Source organism: Natator depressus, chromosome 10 (assembly GCF_965152275.1).
Source record: "Natator depressus isolate rNatDep1 chromosome 10, rNatDep2.hap1, whole genome shotgun sequence".
NCBI classification, from domain to species: domain Eukaryota; kingdom Metazoa; phylum Chordata; order Testudines; family Cheloniidae; genus Natator; species Natator depressus.
Window position 1 is genome coordinate 82,618,843 of NC_134243.1, and position 18,192 is coordinate 82,637,034.

Consider the following 18,192-nt stretch of genomic DNA (forward strand, 5'->3'; position numbering starts at 1 on the left):
CTTGTATTTTGGTACCCGGGTCGGACAAACAATGAGGGTTCTGTTGGTTTGGATGCTCCGTACATGCTACGTTGCTGTAACATCAGTGACTGTTCTGTTTTGCATCTGCAGATTCCTCAGCCTCCCCTCTTCAGCAGCTCGGAGCTTTTCTCTCCTTGTGCAAATTATACAAACACAGGGAAAGGCAGTTCTTCCAGCTGATGGCCAACATGCTCAGCCAAAAAGCGTACAGTGGCATTCATCCCAAAGCAGAGAGCACCCCCAAGGCCTATTAAGGGGCGTACAGGGCCCTCTGCACTGGGTGAATTTCACCGTAATCAACAGGACCGCCCATCGTCCCATTATTGTTCAGTAAAATCTCATCCTATTGCCTCAGTGCAGCCTCTGCCTCACACAGCCATAGAGACGCAACCATCCCTTTGCCCCAGGGCTAACAAGTACCTGCGAGTGTTTGGAGACCCAGTGGCGCAGAACATTGAGCACTCTGTTGGTTGCAGCTCTCCTTATCACGAACTCTTTGTCCCCATTCCTTTGGTCAGGGGGAAAGCCTAAAATCATTGCAAAGAACTTAGCACATGTACAATTATTTTAGGAATTACTTCAAATATTAAGTTTCAGAGGAGCAGCCGTGTTAGTTGGTATCCACAAAAAGAACAGGAGGACTTGGGGCACCTTAGAGACGAACCAATTTATTTGAGCATAAGCTTTCGTGAGCTACGTGTGTATGGTAACACCCATTGTTTCATGTTCTCTGTGTATATAAATCTCCCCACTGTATTTTCCACTGCATGCATCTGATGAAGTGGGCTGTAATTCATGAAAGCTTATGCTCAAATACATTTGTTAGTCTCTAAGGTGCCACAAGTCCTCCTGTTCTTTTTTAAAAATATTAACAATTTAACAGAAATCATGTGGAATAGCCCGAATGGCCAGTTAATCCCTTACATTTAAAGGGAAACTCTGAGAACTAACCCTGTTTGTAGGCAGAGGCTCTGGCGGGCACACGAGAGAGCTGTGTGCATTCAAGCACTTGGATTTGGGTGCGCAAACAAAACTGCACATGCAAATGGATATTCGGCATTTGCACATGCAAATGGATGGGTGCAATACAATACACTGATCACCACCTGCACAGGGCTAAATCCTCTGGGACCCCTTTCTCTCAGAGTCCATCCTTCCCACTGTGCCCAGTTACCACACAGGTGAGTAGCCATGTTTGAGCTGCTGGTCCCCTGGTGTGGTGGGGCACCCCCCATCCCTGCAGTGGAAAGGCTAACGAGCATTCCTGTACTCAGGTGCCCCTACAGAACGTGCTCCACCTGGAGAAGTGGCGTTTAAGTGGGTGAGACTGGCCGCAGAAGGGGGTGGGGAGTTTTCCCAGGGACAGGGACGGCTAGTGCCCAGGAACAAGGCGAGCTCAGCCTGAGGCAGTTGCTAACCTTTCCCTTCAGCCCCCTGTTCGAGGCAGTCAGACTTGACAAGATGCATACAAGCGAAGGCCCTGGGAGGCTGCGGGGGTGGGGCAGGGAAGCGCTGCTAGAGGCTAACGACAAGGGGACTGTAAATCGAGCTCTGAAAAGGACTCGAGGAGTGAGGGGAACTCCCGCCGAGAACAGTGAGATTGCCCACAAGTGGGGGCTCATGTTGGGCACCCAGGGGCAAGAGACTCAAAGCTACCACGGCTTAAGCCCAAGCTGAGGGCCAGCCGACTACACCTGGCCACATGCTCTCTGCTGCAGCATGATCCAATATGCAGTGGGTTGTCCTTTGTCCTTGGTCTATTTTTTTTAAGGGAAGCATCCTATTGAATAATATGGGATGATGCTGTATTTATTTGAGGGAACAGTAACCAGATACAGCGGTGATGGTCGCCCTATAAATAAACTCTTTGTCCCATACTCCATAGCTGTGTAGCTCATGGTTCTCTTCACGTGGGAGAACTGCAACCTGCCCCAAGCTACAGAGCATTGTTCTCCCAAGTGCATCCTCACCTGCACTTGCTAACGACATCCTTCTATATTTCTCCTTGGTCGGGGTGCCTTCGTTGGCTCCAGCAGTCGCTATCGCAAAAGCGGAAGCAGCTGACAGGGCACTGCGGTTATTGTCAAGCTCCCGGCAAGACGTCATAACGACTCCATTGTTATAAGAAAATAATGAGAAATCTAGAAAAGGAAGTGGGAGAACAAGGTCAGGCACAGAAGGTAAAGGTCGTCTCCTCAGCTTTACCCGTTCGTTTACCCATTTCCCCCTGGGACAGAATGCTGCCCTTGGAAAAGCATGAGCAGCATCCCCAGAATTCGTAGCCCAACTGCCACCTTCTCAGCTTTAGCAGGGCGTAAACCAAGAGTGTTCTACAGAAATTCAAAACATCTACCACGGGAGAGTTTACGAGAGGAGTCTATCCTCCCCCTAGGCTTTATCAAACGTCTCACTGAACGACAGAGTTCTCTGTTCAATCCCACAGAATGGGGGTTAAAACGTACAGAATGCTTTTCATGTTCTCTAGGCATTGCCCCACAAAGGTATGCAATACTTATTTCTTGTGTGCACAGTCTATTATCTCACAAATCTCTACACACGCCCTGACCCCTTTATGGGATGCAGGCCTAGTTTCCTCCCTGGGACACCTAGCACAGCATAGAAGTTTGAGGCAGACCTAAACGATGATGCAGCACTGATTCTTAGGCCTTGCAGTTCAGAGCCCAGGCTGAATGGCTTCACAAAGGGGCTCTGGCTAACACACTCCAGTTGTCGCTCAGGTTGCTAACACCCTCAGAAAGGAGAAGAGAACTATTTCTGACAAGACACTCAAAGAGCGTGGCTCCTCGCGTCACCCCAGAGCTCACATCATCACAGGAACATTCACTGGAGAATGCATTGCAGCCCTGGAGGAAGGTACTCATCCACTGGGCCAGAGTGAAACATCTGCAGGACACAGGTGCAACTAGACAAAACCCTGCCCTTCACCATTCTTGTAGGAAAAAAAAAAAATCAAGAGAAAGGTCCTGCTTCTCTTCCCATGTACACCAGTTTTACACCAGTGTATTTCCACTGACTTCAATGGAACTTCTCCTGATTTACTCCAGCAGAGCTGAGAGGAGAATCAGGTCCAAAGAGTAAACGTAGTGCTGCAAATACCCCAGGTGCTAGATGACTTTCTGCACACGTTACCTGATGAATTTTTGCATTTGACGGCTTTAGGAGTAGTTGGAGATTTCGTTGGCGAGGTCTCCGTTTCTGCTTCATCGCTCTGGTTTGGATCAGTGTCTGACTCCTCCCGAACTGATACCTCGGAACCTGGAGGAAACAAGGAGCTGGTTCAAATTCCCCACTTGTAACTGTCGATACTGCAGCAAAACAAGGTTTGGAAGCCGGTGCGAACCAGGCACGTTTTAGTGCCTTCAAATCTCTCTACAGTCCAAAAGGGACTTGTTACCCTGCTTTATTCAGCACTGGACACACGAGAATCGAAAGCACCAAAGTTCTGTTGCCTGAGAATTATTTTTGGTTTTTCTTTGGTCCTAAATTCTAAAATGTTTTGCACAATTAAACTGGTCACTGTCTGACCTGGGTAACCCACAAGCCTTTACACAGCTCAGAAAGTTATTCAGCTTTTAGTTGCCACACGGCATGTAAATAACTTCAGCTGACAGCGTTCCCGGGGTTTGGAAGTTCTACACTGAAATGTCTGTGTCGGGCTCAGAAGATGGAGGCTCTGTTTATTGTTGGTGAAGCTGGTAACAGAACTGCTGAGCAACACAACAGCCTAGTGCAAATTAAACGTGGGTGTAAGGTCACTGGGATAGAATAGATGGTTAATGGTGTAACGCGGGGAATTTATACTGGTCATCCACTGAAAACTTCAGGCCAAATCACTACATATAATGGGAAGTGGGGTTCCATGATGCCTATCCTACCCCACTTGCACATCCCATGCCATCTCAGAATGTCACCACATGGGCCTTTGGTCTTCTGCCTGGCTCAAGGCCTCTAATTGTGTGTATCCAATCACCAGTGGGTACAGTTCATGAACCAAGGTCAGAGTGCACTTTGTACACTCAAATGATAACATTTGCACAGACAAAATGAGGTGTGTGCGTACAAATGAGAGTGCCCTCAGGACAGCAGGGGGCCTAGTGGTGTTCACAACCCAAGTGAATACCAAGTGAAAATGGGGCAGATTCTAGGAGGCGCATGTGTTAATTAGGAGTAACTAGTTATAGATCTGTTTCAGAGTAACAGCCGTGTTAGTCTGTATTCGTAAAAAGAAAAAAGAAAAGGAGTACTTGTGGCACCTTAGAGACTAACCAGTTTATTTGAGCATGAGCTTTCGTGAGCTACAGCTCACTTCATCGGATGCATAGCATATCGTGGAAACTGCAGAAGACATTATATACACACAGAGTATATAATGTCTTCTGCAGTTTCCACGATATGCTATGCATCCGATGAAGTGAGCTGTAGCTCACGAAAGCTCATGCTCAAATAAACTGGTTAGTCTCTAAGGTGCCACAAGTACTCCTTTTTTTTTTTTAGTTATAGATCTGTCCATCTCTTTCTTAGCATTTCCCTTTCAAACAACGTTTTCTAGACTTTTGAGGCCAGATTCTTAGCTAGTGTAAATCCTAGAATCGTAGGACTGGAAGGGACCTTGAGAGGTCACCTAGTCCAGTCCCCAGCACTCGTGGCAGGACTAAGTATTGTCTAGACCATCCCTGACAGGTGTTTGTCCAACCTGCTCTTAAAAATCCCCAATGATAGAGATTCCACAACCTCCCTAGGCAATTTATTCCAGTGTTTAACCACCCTGACAGTTAGGAAGTTTTTCCTAATGTCCAACCTAAACCTCCCTTGATGCAATTTAAGCCATTGCTTCTTGTCCTGTCCTCGGAGGTTAAGGGGAATAATTTCTCTCCCTCCTCCTTATAGCAACTTTTTATGTACTTGAAAACTTTCATGTCCCCTCTTAGTCATCTCTTCTCCAGACTAAACAAACCCCATTGTTTCAATCTTCCCTCATATGTCATGTTTTCTAGACTTTTCATTGTTTTTGTTGCTCTTCTCTGGACTTTCTCCAATCTGTCCCCATCTTTCCTACAATGGGTGTAGCTCCACAGAAGTCAGAGTTGTTAAACTGATTTACACCAACTGGGGATCAGGCTCTTTGTCTTTGATAACTTCCAGGGAGATGCTGGCAACGTCAAACCAGGAATTTTCACTGACCTGTGATAAACCACGGCACACACCAGTAACACTGTGTTCCCAACAAGACAAGTTGGGACGCTTTGGGAACACGTCTGAATCGTGGCTTGTGACATGCTTCTCCCAGCAGCAGTCTGACATGGGCCTCATTTAATTCAACGTGCTGGTAGTAGCTGACCCGGCACTCCTTAGCCAGGCCAAGTTCCCATCTCTGCCCTCGCTTGCACCACGCAACTGGGCTGGCGCAAAGGGGGCGGGGGCCTGGATTTGGCGAAGGACAGGCCAGTTCTGAGTGGTATCTGAGATTTTTTAAAGCTGCCCTTTGCTCTTTCACCCACAAACTGCAGGTGCAAATAACTGTGACTTTGTCAATCAGGTGGAGAGAAAGGGTGCCAGGCCTGCCAAGTTAATATGCTCTTCCCAGTCCTTGATCCGACAGGCTCTGGTCAGATCCTTAGAGCTGTACGTGACATGAGACCTGGCTAACGTCGGGTGGGTGTTTAATCCCAAATCCCTGGCACTGAGCAGTTTGAGGGGCTGGTCAGTTTGCCAGGCTCAGAGTGTCCCTCCCCACGGATTGTGCTGTGAGCCAGGGTTACAGTTACACTTGGCCAGGTTTGGCCTCCCCTTCCTTTCTCCTGCTCTGTCTTTCTGACATTTATAGGTCTGTGTTTTGGTGTCAGCTGGGGCAGCCGGCAGCCAGGACAGTTCACCTTCCGTTGGTGGTAAGACAGTTGTGTTCCCACCTGGCTCAGGCTCTCTTCCTTCAGCACCTTATCTGGCCATGTTGTAATCCAGTGGGGGTCTCCATGTGTCCTGGCCTCTCCATGTCGCCTGACTCACACGCCTCAGCTGTTGCTCTGGGTGCCAGCACTGCTGCTGGCCTGACCTCACTTCTCCACAGCCAGGCGCTAATGTGTGTGTTCCCAAATCCCTCTTCAGCCACCTACAGACATTTTCTTCCCCACGTTAGGTTGGCTGGATTGCCGCATGGTCCCCGCAGGCTGGGGTAAGTTTCATGGCCTCTTGCATGTGAATTATACATCCCTGCTAAAGCCTACAAATGCCACACACTCTTCTCTTGCAAGACAAAACTGGGCCCGTTTCCACTGCCTCCCTCTGCTCAGATCCCCACTGTTTGCCTGAGAACCTCTCACCAGCCTGTGAACTAACAGTGACTTACCTGGCTTGTTCGGAGGAGTCTCCTCTTGTTTTTCAGATGCAGTTTCACCTTCATCAGGTATTTTATTGGGGTAGTTGCTGGACACGTAAAGTTTGTTTATATCAAGACTGGTCTTACTAAAGGGTGACATGGAAGAGTACATGCTTGCATAGCCATTGGAGGAGCAACTCAATGCAGCCAGGTCCAGAGCCTTCCCTCCCGTGATGATGGGGATGTTTAAGGACAGCTTCCGTCTTCGGCTCGGAGAGGATGACTTGGTGATGGACAGCGGGGGAGGGGATGAGAATTTCCGATTTGCTCTTGGAGATTTGGGCGGCTCGCCGTAAAGCAGTTTGGTGTTCTGGCTGCTTGCAAACAAGAGCTCCAGTGACCTGAGTTGAAACAAAAGCAGATTCCCATTCATCCTGCTTTAAAGCTAGGGTGACCATAGGTCCCGTTTTGGCTGGGACAGTCCCTTTTTTAAGCCCTGTCCTGGCTGTCCTGACTTTTTTGGCAAAACTGGGCATTTGTCCCTTTTGCTCTTGCCAACTGATGATCAGCCAAAAAAGCGGGGTGCAACCCTTAGTGGGGTGCGACCCCTAGTGGAGTGCAGAGGAACACGTGAGGAGGAGGGGGCAAGCAGCAACGCCAGCCCTGAGTGGGAGGGAGGGCTTGGGAGAGCGTCTCGGGCTGGTGGCAGGGGATCTTGGGCCAGCCCCGCATGCAGGAGGTAGGGGGGCCTCGGGCTGGTCTCAAGCGGGCAGGAGGTAGGGGGGGACCTTGGGCCATCCCCAAGCAGGCAGGCAGGCAGCAGGAGGGCCTCGCGTGACCCACTATTCAGCCCAAATCTTCCCCTTCCTAATTCCGCCTCTTATTCCTCGTTCCAGCCCTTTTCACTGTTCTGAAAGACTCTGCTTTCTCCTTGATTGCTGTAGACTTATATTCCCAAGTCACTGCTTAGCCAAAGCTAAAAGTAGCTAACTCTTGCAACATGGTGGATAAATGGGGGGAAAGCTGTGTCGTTACAATATGAGCAGTAGTAACAGTAGTGTTAAAATTATCAAGGAACTTTAAAGAACAACACTCCAGCCAAATGAAATTCATAATGGGGCGGGGGGTGTCTTCTGAGCATTTTACAGACAGGGAACTGAGACACAAGTGAATGTATGTCTTGCCCAACATAACCCAGCAAGGGACTGAGGGAGCCAGGGATAAAACCCAGGAGTCCTGACCTCAGAGCCCCCTCTCTAGCCCTCAGACCACAGGCAACTTCCCCCGGGTGTCAGGGCTCCGGTTCACGCACAGAGGAGGCTGAGCAGCCTCACCTTGCAGGAATTGCACTGATGGGTTTCTTGTAGATAGTGATGAGTTTGTCCAGAACGACCACCGCCGTGGTGAACACCCGGTACGAATGCAGAAACGTGTTGAGAAAGTCGATGCTGAGGAACCGCAGGTCCGTCAGCCTCTCCAAGAGCCGCTCCACGCTTGCATAGCGGATCTGAAGGACCTTGCAGGAATTCATCGTTTTACTGAACCTAATGTCGACATCGTCACAATACAAGCTGGCATCAGACCTGCGGGGATACAGAAACTCTCTGATCCAGCCTGGAGTGACACCACTGCGCTGTGTAGGCAGATACACTTCACCTGGATATACCTACGTGGGGTGCAGAGTGAGACAGTACTGACTCCCCACGGTTAACTGAACACTGGTGTTCTCTTGGAGAGCCTCTTAATTAACGTTCTGATCTGTGAGCCTCCCAAGGGGAACGTGACAATCGCCATCCCAGTGTGCATGGAAACACTCTGGGATACGCAAGAGCAGCAGATTTGCTGTAAACGTGTTAAACTTTGAAGTTCTGCAGTGTCTGCGGTGTGAGAAAGCAGCTGAGCAGAGCGGCCCACAGCCCCTGCCCCCGGGAGGGGTTTGTCAGAATTTAGGGACGCGCACACTGTTCCTGTGGCTTCCACACAACCAGGCGCCTCAGAGAGGGTGCAGGACGGCCACGCATCGGCTGGAGCCTGAATCAGCAGGAATTTTCCCATGCAACAGACGCAGGGGCGCAGGCTGCACCGCCCTGGAAAAGGCACAGAGGACTCCCCAGGCCATGCCAGGCTGGCTGGGTACGGGGAAGAGGGCAGAGCCATAGCCCCGCCCTCCCCGAGACTGCGCTAAGATCTGTGGAGTTACCGCAGGGATGAACTGGGCTCATCCCCATCTGTCACAGGGAGCAAAGGGTCAGCCAAGAGCGAGGCTCAACGCTGCTTTGTGGTCAGGGGTGACTAGAATGAAATGGGGTCGAGAGTGGAAACTTCCTGGCATCAGGGCTATTGGAACAATGTGTGCATGGGGGGGCTGAGAGCCAACGACCCAAACTGGAAACCACTTCAAGCCAGGGGGTGCGGGAGCAGCACCCCCAGCACCTACGCCTGGCATTGATACGAGCTAGAACTGACTCGCTGGAGGAAAGTGACTGTGGACCAGGAGGAACATGATGGGTGTCTACTGGAAGATGTCCTGTCATAGAACCATATCCGCTTGGCCTGGTTGCTATTGTACTGCGAGGTAGGGGACTCTGGTTCCTTCCCCACCTTCATCCCCCCCATACCCATTTCATCTGTATTTTAGAAAACATTACATCAGTAATAATTATTGCCAGATCACTGACAAAGAAACCATAGAATCTTAATGCCCAGAATGGAATTACACCAATGTAAAGGCCAGTGAGCAGCATGGGAGGAGACCAGGAGAAATCCACACTGCACCAGTATATATGGCATCCACAGAGGTAGCTGCCTTTGTATTTCCTTGAGCTCTTTCTTTTTAATCTTTTGTTTTTCCCTTTCTTTATTCCTCCGCATTTGTCCCCTTGAAGCTCCCCCCTTCCCACACAGCTCCTCCCACCTCCCTTCACACAGCCCTGAGCAAATGTCCTCTCCCCAAACACCACCGACAAAACCCTGCTAACGTGCTGTAATCATCGCCACCTCAACAGATCACACGACAGCTCCTAGACACAAAGAAAAATCTCCAGGGCCCCAAACAAACATCACAGGCCTTTGTTGTAGAATGTCTCCTCAGCCTTGCCCATCACTAACTGTTACAATATTTCTGTGGTGATCATCGATTACTGGTGTGTGACAAGTAGGATTACACACAAAGGGTTTAGTCTTGCACTGGTTACGCAGGCAAAGCTCCCACCGGCTTCCAGATGGAGCCATCTCGGTGATTTGAACGCTATGGGGTCCCAAGGGAGTTCTGCAGGTTCAGGGGCAGAGTTAACCCAGGTGCCTCTGTAGCCAAGCTACATGTGCTCAGCACTCAGCGTTACACGTCTCCCAACGCACAAAGCACCTACTTGATCATCTGGGGAACGGTGACTTTTGAGTTCTCCTCAAATGCATTCATCATGAGGCCATTGCATCGAATGTTGTCTACACACTGGAACACAGAAGGGTCAGGGGAATGGAGAACGCAAGTTACACCGGAAAGAGAATTTGTTTCGAGGCTCGATACAGGATTTGATCAGTTGCTGAGATCACAGCATAAGCGGACGTGATGTTGAACTAATCCAAACTGGATACATCCTCACTCATTTTATCTGCCAAGGGCCATTTGATATGAAATTGATGCTCGAAATGCTGCTTTCCTCGGATACGAATGGCAATAAATACTGGGTGACCAGAGGGAGAAGAGTTCATGGCGGTCACTCTTTATTCCAGTTGCTAGTGGAGATGTTACAGAGAGCTACCCAAATTAGCTTTTCTTCTAATGCAGGATTTGGCATATTTAGACTGAAACTATCAGAGGTGGACTGGGCAAAACCACAGACAGGGATCTCCAGAAATGTTCTCTCCACCTCTCTTCTCCCAGTTAGACTCTTCCAGCCCAAGTCTCCTTCCAGAGGACTCTGCCTGATAGTCCTGGTAGAAATACTCTCTCACACCTTAGTCTGAGCGCCCTGACCCCTCCTCCTCTGCCGGTTACACACTATATGCCGTGTTGCTGTAGCTGTGTGGGTCCCAGGATACTAGTGCAGAAGGTGGGTGAGATAATCTCTTATTGAACCAACTTCTGTTGGTGAGAGAAACCAGCTTTCAAGCTGCCCTACTTGTCTCTCTCACCAGCAGAAGTTGGCCCAATAAAAGATATTACCTGGCCCACCTAGTTTCAGTTATATACTCTATGGCAGCCTCTCTCAGCATGTGGCCTACACCCTGCGCATCTAAGGTTCCTGCCTATATCTATCCTGGGAAGCTATGATGAGAGTTAAACATACTACACTGCTTCCTCGCTGAAGAATACAGGACATTGCACAGCAAAAAGGTGGCTAAGAACGAGATGTTATAAAAATCTGCCATTGAAATCATTCATTTTTCTCTTCCTCCCAGCTGGAAGAGCAGTCCATACATTTCACGTAACCATATGGGCCCGACTCTTCACTTCTTTGCACCTTGTGGCATCATGTACGGTCTGCAAAGTGAGTGCAAGTCGGTGTAAATTGCTGCCACTGGTGGGAGTGAGTGGGAAAGTCAGAGCTGGCAGCCTTTTATGCTCCTTTTGCACAAATGTAAATGATCCGCTGGCTGCACGGGAAGGGAGGGTTGGGCCAATAGTATTTTTCCAAATGGAATGGGCCCCAATTTTAGCATAGATTTACTCCCACCTTTGATGTGTGAGTGTGAACTGCCAAGTGGCCAGAAAGCCCTGAATTCAACAAAATAAAATAAGAAATAAGAATTATTAATACTTCACATGGCACTTTCTCCTGTTGCTCTAGTTATTTTAATGACTTCAACCTCACAATACCCTCATGAGTTAAGCACTGTCTCTATTTTTCTAGATAGGAAAAGTGATGCATAGAAAGGTTAATGCAGATGTTCTCAAACTCAGGTGCCTAAAGTCAGGCATGATACCCATATGTGAGCTTCCAAATAAATGGCCTGATTTCAGAGGCAGCAAGCAATCTGCAACAGCCATGGAAACCCAGCGGGACTTTGAAATCGGCCCACCTCGTTAGGTGTCCAAAAATGGATTGGTTTTTTGCTTGATTTCTTCTTACCTGACTGATGTCACTGGTCCATGCAGCCTTTTCTTGCCTGGATGATGCCACCAAGATAACAGTAAAGGATGGAGAATCCTTTGGTTCCACTACAATTTTGAAATCAAGATGGTCTATGTCTTGCCCTGATGCTTTTGCTTTGTAATAGACAAGATAAACAAGCAGAGTAAGGTTTGAGGAGTTTTTTCTAGGACATTTTCCAATAGGCTTGTAAACAACATTTGCACTTTGTGGTTTTGTTTGGCCATGGCATGCAGAGTTAACTGTGCAGAGGATACAAATTCAGAGCCTAAGCTTCCATGTTGGCCATGAATCACCAACTCATACTGCTTTCCTCTTCTCCCTCTCGCAGATGCAAGGAGCATCATTACTGGGGGGAGCCTGTGGATTTGTGCTTTCATGCAGAGAGAGCAAACCCATACTTTCAGTCTGAATAGCATTTTTTGGCTGACCAAAGTGAGGCCCTGTTCTCAACTTGATGGTATCTGGCTCTTTCAATGCAATACCTTTTGAATGCTGCATCCGATCAATTCCAAAACTTCTGGGAAAGTTTTAGGCATCAATGGCCCAAATTCTATTGATTTTGGTCAAAATGAGAAAGCCAGAAAGGAGAAATGGGGGACACATACAGCCCCATGCGTCCGGTTAGCAGAGCCATCATTCTCAGCCAGGTCTGTAATTATCCATAGACCACAGAACTGGGTTACCCTCTGTTTATCCTCCCAATAGAGTTTAACACCCTGAGTGACTTTGCAAAATAACAGTGGGTGGAAGGGGGGCCATGCAGAGCCCCTAGCATGAGCAAGGGGAGTGGGCTGAGAGGGGGGTGGATGGGAGCATGACCCACAGGGATCTTGTGGGGGGAATGGAGGGATGGAAGGAGCCCCTGAGGTAAGCAAGGAGTGTGACCTACAGAGGCAATAAAGTGGGGGACTCCCCAGTTTTAGATTAAGGAAAATCCAAGAAGCTAGTTTTGAGAACTTGGCTGCAAACGTTTGGCTCCCCGGGTCACTCCTCCAACCCGACAGCCAGGTGTGCGGCTGTCACAGGCGGGCGGAGTTTCGCCACACGGCTCTTAGTTTTATGAGGAAGATTTTGAAGAGGACAGAAAATAGCAAGCTGGGTTTTCCATGACAAAGACTGTAATTAGACAGGGCTTGCTGCACTCCTACAGCAGCCTGGTTTTATTAGGCCATTAACACTGCAGTGCATGACGAGGTTGGCCACCTTCGGAAGGTTATATTTAGGGTGACCATCCATCCCGTTTTTAAAGGGACAGTCCCATTTTTTGGGACTTTTTCTCATATAGGCGCTGTGACAGGGTCGGGCCAGATGGCTACAGGAGAGTGACAGAAGGCAGATATATTAGCCTCAGGTTAAGTAGGTCCCTTTTTCCTGGGTAAGGTAACAGGGAAGGTTCCAGAACAATCACGAACTTTCTGGAAACGATTAAGGCAGACAGGCTGATTAGAACACCTGCAGCCAATCAAGAAGCTGCTAGAATCAATTAAGGCAGGCTAATCAGGGCACCTGGGTCTTAAAAAGGAGCTCACTTCAGTTTGTGGTGTGCGTGTGAGGAGCTGGGAGCAAGAGGCGCTAGGAGCTGAGAGTGAGAACGTGGACTGTTGGAGGACCGAGGAGTACAAGCATTATCAGACACCAGGAGGAAGGTCCTATGGTGAGGATAAAGAAGGTGTTGGGAGGAGGCCATGGGGAAGTAGCCCAGGGAGTCGGAGCTGTCACACAGCTGTTCCAGGAGGCACTTTAGACAGCTGCACTCCATAGGGCCCTGGGCTGGAACCCGGAGTAGAGGGCTGGCCCGTGTTCCCCCCAAATCCTCCCAACTCCTGGTCAGACACAGGAGGAATTGACCTGGACTGTGGGTTCATGAAAACGGCCAAACTGAGGGCTGCCGTGAAGCTCCAAGGCAAGCAAATCCGCCAATAAGCGCAAGACCCACCAAAGTAGAGGAGGAACTTTGTCACAGTGCCTATTACCCCCCAGCCCCGTCCCGTTTTTTCACAGTTGCTATCCAGTCACCCTAGTTATATTTGCATAGACGTGCCTCTGTTTTGTTCACGGCAGATAACGTATTTGATTCATGTCACCTTGTTTTCCGCTTATGGAATGGCTGCCAGTGGATCATAATGTCCTTGAATTATTCGTTATTTGAATTTGCTCAACCAACTTGTTTGCACTTTTGGTTTTACCCTCTATGGACTGATTGCAAACAGCTCCCTGCAAGTCGCTGTTAACTGCCATGAAAACTCCAGCCATGCTGGATGATTGCAAATGGCCTGTGGGTCACAGAGTACAACGTCTGTGTCCTGGTCTGATGAGAATTACTCTTGTATTCAAGACTGTGGCCTTAGAAGCCGCCTGGGCTTGGAATCTCCCAGACGCAGGTGGCAGGTTAGGGAGAAGCAGCTGCTAAGCAGGGGTGGGCCATTGAAATCTTTTCTCTGTCTGGGAGGCGTAGGTTTTGCCTTGGGAGCAAAATGAGTTGATTGAGTTACTGGTTGGACCCCGAATTTATATTTCATTTTCTTGCATCACATACACACAACCTAACTGCACATGCCCTTAATTTTCATCGCAAGTGGATGGTCAGTCCTTATGGGTCTTTTCTAACGCTTCTGGGTCCTGGCTCTGAGGAGGGTTTCGCAGACTTTGCCCCCTTGTTGGGTCAGGCAGCGTCCAAGCCCACACCAAACACGCCACTTCTAGGGCCAATACTCGTTTCCAACATGTCTCCTTCCATTAGCAGGTGCGTGAGGAGAGCTCCAAGGAACGCACCCAGGGCTTGCACGCGCCCAAAGGGAATTCTTTTTTAAATTCGCACCAATAATAATGGACAGGGATTTCGGGGGTTGGGTTTGCCCAGCTCCAGCTGATACCTACTTTCTTCATCAGTGCTCTCCTGCTCCTCCATCAAGGTGCAGTCGATGAGAGAGATCACGCCATTCTGAAAGAGAGGAACAGCCACAGAGGGAAGAAATGTGACACTCGCACAGCCACACATCAATCAATCTCTGCAGGAACCCTTCGGAGGGGCGGCCGGGGGAGACGTGTCCATCCTCTTTGCTTTTTAAGCCCAGTTCCTGCAAACAGGAACCCACCAGGGTGACTCCTGGGCATAAAGTGAAGTACGTGCTCAAGTGTTTGCAGGATCGGGGCCTTATTTATTACAATTTGAAAGCAGATTCTATTGCCAATGAATTCAGTGTTTTGCCTGGTAGAAAATAAGTAATTAAATGCTTGGAAATTGCAATTTTCCCTGTACTGCTGATCAAACTAATTTGTTTATAAATTATTTAATAAGAACAGTAAATTAAGTTTCCCCAAAGTCTGTTGTGATAATCAGCAACTCTTTGCCATGGACTGTAATCTTTCAAACTGGTAATTTAATGTCAGTAAAGAACCATTTTTCTAAGATTCTCACTAAATTAACTGCAAAACATCCATAGACAAATGTGAGTGTCTTGGGAATGGTTTGGAGAAGCCTGTAAGTGTTATGTACAAATTTAGGCCTAATTAAAGATTCCCACTGAATAGATTGTCAGTATTCTCGCAGCAAATCACAAATAACTTCTCTTGCTGAGAACTTGTAATTTTTATCTTAGCACATGACACAGAGCTCATTCCGTAAGTGACAGGATGTCGTAATCACATGCAATACGCTGAACTGCCCTGTTTGATTGCATTTAGACATCTGCAAAGCTACAATTATGTGAGGGAAATTGGCACCTTAAGAAACCTGTTTTAGGAGCTGCAAAGGTGACGGTAATAAGACAGACTATAACCCGCATTCCAGACCTACTGAGTTTGATAGGACATTGGAAAGGCTTAGGCTGGCAGGCCTGGCTTCCTGGAGTCCCCCCATCCATTTTAGTTTTAACAGAGACAGAAATTCAGCTCCTCAAAGGTATTCAGGTGCCTAATTCCCATTGGGAATCTAGAGTGCAGCAGTTCTCTGGTGGTGTTCCATGGACTATCCACGTCCCACACAGCTGCAGAACGGAGCACTCTGAGAATAAGGCTCTAGGGGACTGGAAGGCTGCTCATGGCAGATCTCTCTCTTACAATACCACCTGGAAAGCTGTCGCCCTGGAGCATGGCTGACTTTGAAGTCCCACAGTAGAGAAGCCATGGAACTGCTCCTGCTGCGGTGACGCTCATTTTAGGGCCTGGTGGGGTTAAAGCTTTCTAGGACAAAGTATCAGCCGCACCCTCCATTTCCCACTGCCTGCTTCTGCAGTCACAGTTGCTTACTTAGAGGTGGATTTTGTGCACACAGTCAGTTACTCATTCAAACGGAGGGGCAGGGAAGTAGGGTCTGGCTGGCGGCCAGTTGGAAATTCCACCCCTGATCTTCATCTGAATGCTGGCGTTGCTGTACTGACCCTGCCCAGCAGCGGGGGCGGATGGGTCACACTGAGCTCCCACAGCGAAACAACAAGGGGATTGCTGGGCGAGGTGACCCCCCCCCATACTGGGCTCGTATCTGCACGAGTGTGAGAGAATTGCCCCTTTCTGCAATTCGCACCTTAGTTAAGTGTAATTTTCCACCTGAGCCTCTTGTACAGATAATTAAGTGCTTGGAGAAGAGGAAGCATTGTCTCTCGCCCTCCTTCTTCAAGGACAGGGAGCCCAGCCTCCCTCTGGTGATCTTCCCTTTCTCGGACATCGGCACTTGGATGAGGGAACCTGTTGAGAGGACAAAATCCCATTATTGGCCCTTTGTGTCTCTTCTAGCCTGCAGGGGGTGTAGTTCTGTTTCAGACACATGATGCCAGAGTCAGACTGGCAAGGAGGCTGGTGAATAAAGTAGCCGGATGCCTCAGGCAGGAAGCCATGTGCTGCAAAGGGCAGGAAGACCCAGCTGTCACGGCTGTGAACCAGGGAAGCGGATCAAACGAAGGCTTCCGTTAGCAGCCCTGGCACACAAAGAGTGCTCCGGGGTGAGACATCCCAGGGGCCCCCACACCGACTTTCCCACCCCCAAGGTCCCATGGTGGGGCTGCCGGGGGAGCACTGCTGGTGGAGTAGCCATGTAGGGGGGCCTTTGCACACCCGCTGTGCTGCAGGGGGGTCTGTGTGCCACTCTCACTCCATGGCAGGCACCGAGCCCCTCCAGCCAAGCGTGCTCGACCGCCTCCTGCCACTGGACCTCCGGGCCGTGACGTGGTGAGAAAGGGGCCCTTGGAGGCTTGCTGGAGCTCCTCATGACAAGGCCCTTGACTCTTCTCCACATCTAAGTACAGTAAGGGCAGGGATCCAATACACTGGTGTGTCCCCCACTAAGGGGAAGTTTCTATGGGAGCCCCGTGGCGAACAGCAGCACCTCACCATAGCTGACCCAAACCTGGGCTGCAATTAGACCTCAGGGGAAAAGGCACAAAGAAAGGGATCCATCCACCACGAGCTCTCTGGGGAATGGCCCTGGTACAAAGCCACGTCCTTCACGGGATGCAACACTTACTAGGAGGCCAGAGCCAGCGAGCTGGAGCCCCAGGGCCAGCCCTCCCTGCTTGGCCCAGCCCTGCAGGGCAGCGTTTGTAAGCTGTGCTGGCACACAAGCTACCAAATGGCTGGTCTGACCGTGGGGGGCTGCCAGAGAGCAGCAGCACCCCGGCCATGCCCCTTTCTCCAGGTCATGTCCACTCCACAGGGCTGGAGGCTAAACTGACTCGCCACCCCGGGCATTCCTCTGGGTGCCGGTTACCAGGTCAGGATCCCGCCCAATATTTGGCACTAGAAAACCATTTCGTGCTATAACACACGTGCCAGCTCTGTGGAGCAGGGCAATCCAGGAAGAGAGACCGTCGGCACTCAAGTAGGTTTATAGCAGGAATGAATGGTCCCTATTTCTAATGTTACAGCTCTCCACGCAATGTCATGGCACTGTGCCCGATGCGGTGTCACCGTACTGGAAACGGGCAGCCAGGGAGCTCACCAGTGCAATGCATCGCATGGACAGAGGAGGGGGGAGTTATACAGGTGTAAACGCTATACCTTGTCTGACAAAAGTCTGGCTGGTGTCCAGGAGAATTTCACACCCTTCAATAATCATCCTTTCTATTGCCAGATTTTTTCGAATATTTTCTGTCTCGCTCACTTCGTCGTGCATTATCCTAAAGAGAAGAGACGAGACAACTGGAGACAGTGAAAGCTGCCAGAGAACTGTTGGTGAAGATGGCAATGTGGCTTTTACACTCAACAGTAGCTGCATGAAGCATAGCTGAGATAAAGGACGGCAAAAGGAACCCAGCACTGCCCTCTACATACAGCCCTATACCCTGGGGGCTAGGAGACAACACACATCCATCTGGAGTTGCTATGTTTCTAAATATAAAAATGTTGGCGGATTTTTGAATTTCCATTCTTGCTGGGAACTGCCCCGTCTGGCTGGATGACCTCTCCCTAGGCAGGCCATTTGTCTGGTTTTAAGCCAGAGGGTCCTTTTTTCCCTGTGGTTTATCCCCGTCCAGCACAGACAAAACTGGACGTGGTTTTGCCCAGTATCACAGACAGATGACGCCCTTTCGAAGAGCGCGCAGCTCCGTCCCCACCAGCGTGACCTCACACGCTGTTCCTGCGCGAGATCACGTGGGCACCGGGTGGGAGGCGCTTTTCAAAATGGTGTCCTCTGTGTGGCATGAGCTCACGTGCCCCATGCGTGAGGTCATCCCGGCGGGACGGGGTCACGCTGGCGGGGGCGGGCCCAGGCCCGTCCAGGAAGCACCGGAACCGCCGGTGCTCTGG

At 49.7% G+C, this 18,192-nt stretch overlaps 1 protein-coding gene across 1 annotated transcript in view; it reads right to left on the reverse strand.

Annotated features, from left to right (window-relative positions):
* Positions 1-18,192, reverse strand: part of RASGRF1 (Ras protein specific guanine nucleotide releasing factor 1) — a 98,402-nt gene that overhangs the window by 30,744 nt on the left and 49,466 nt on the right. The window contains exons 9-18 of the mRNA XM_074966683.1: positions 17,443-17,561; positions 15,974-16,134; positions 14,329-14,392; positions 11,428-11,564; positions 9,724-9,806; positions 7,690-7,938; positions 6,386-6,756; positions 3,172-3,297; positions 1,992-2,162; positions 442-548 (exon numbers count right to left, since the gene is read on the reverse strand). Of these exons, the coding sequence (XP_074822784.1) occupies positions 442-548; positions 1,992-2,162; positions 3,172-3,297; positions 6,386-6,756; positions 7,690-7,938; positions 9,724-9,806; positions 11,428-11,564; positions 14,329-14,392; positions 15,974-16,134; positions 17,443-17,561 (1,588 nt within the window). The remainder of the gene's footprint in view (positions 1-441; positions 549-1,991; positions 2,163-3,171; positions 3,298-6,385; positions 6,757-7,689; positions 7,939-9,723; positions 9,807-11,427; positions 11,565-14,328; positions 14,393-15,973; positions 16,135-17,442; positions 17,562-18,192) is intronic.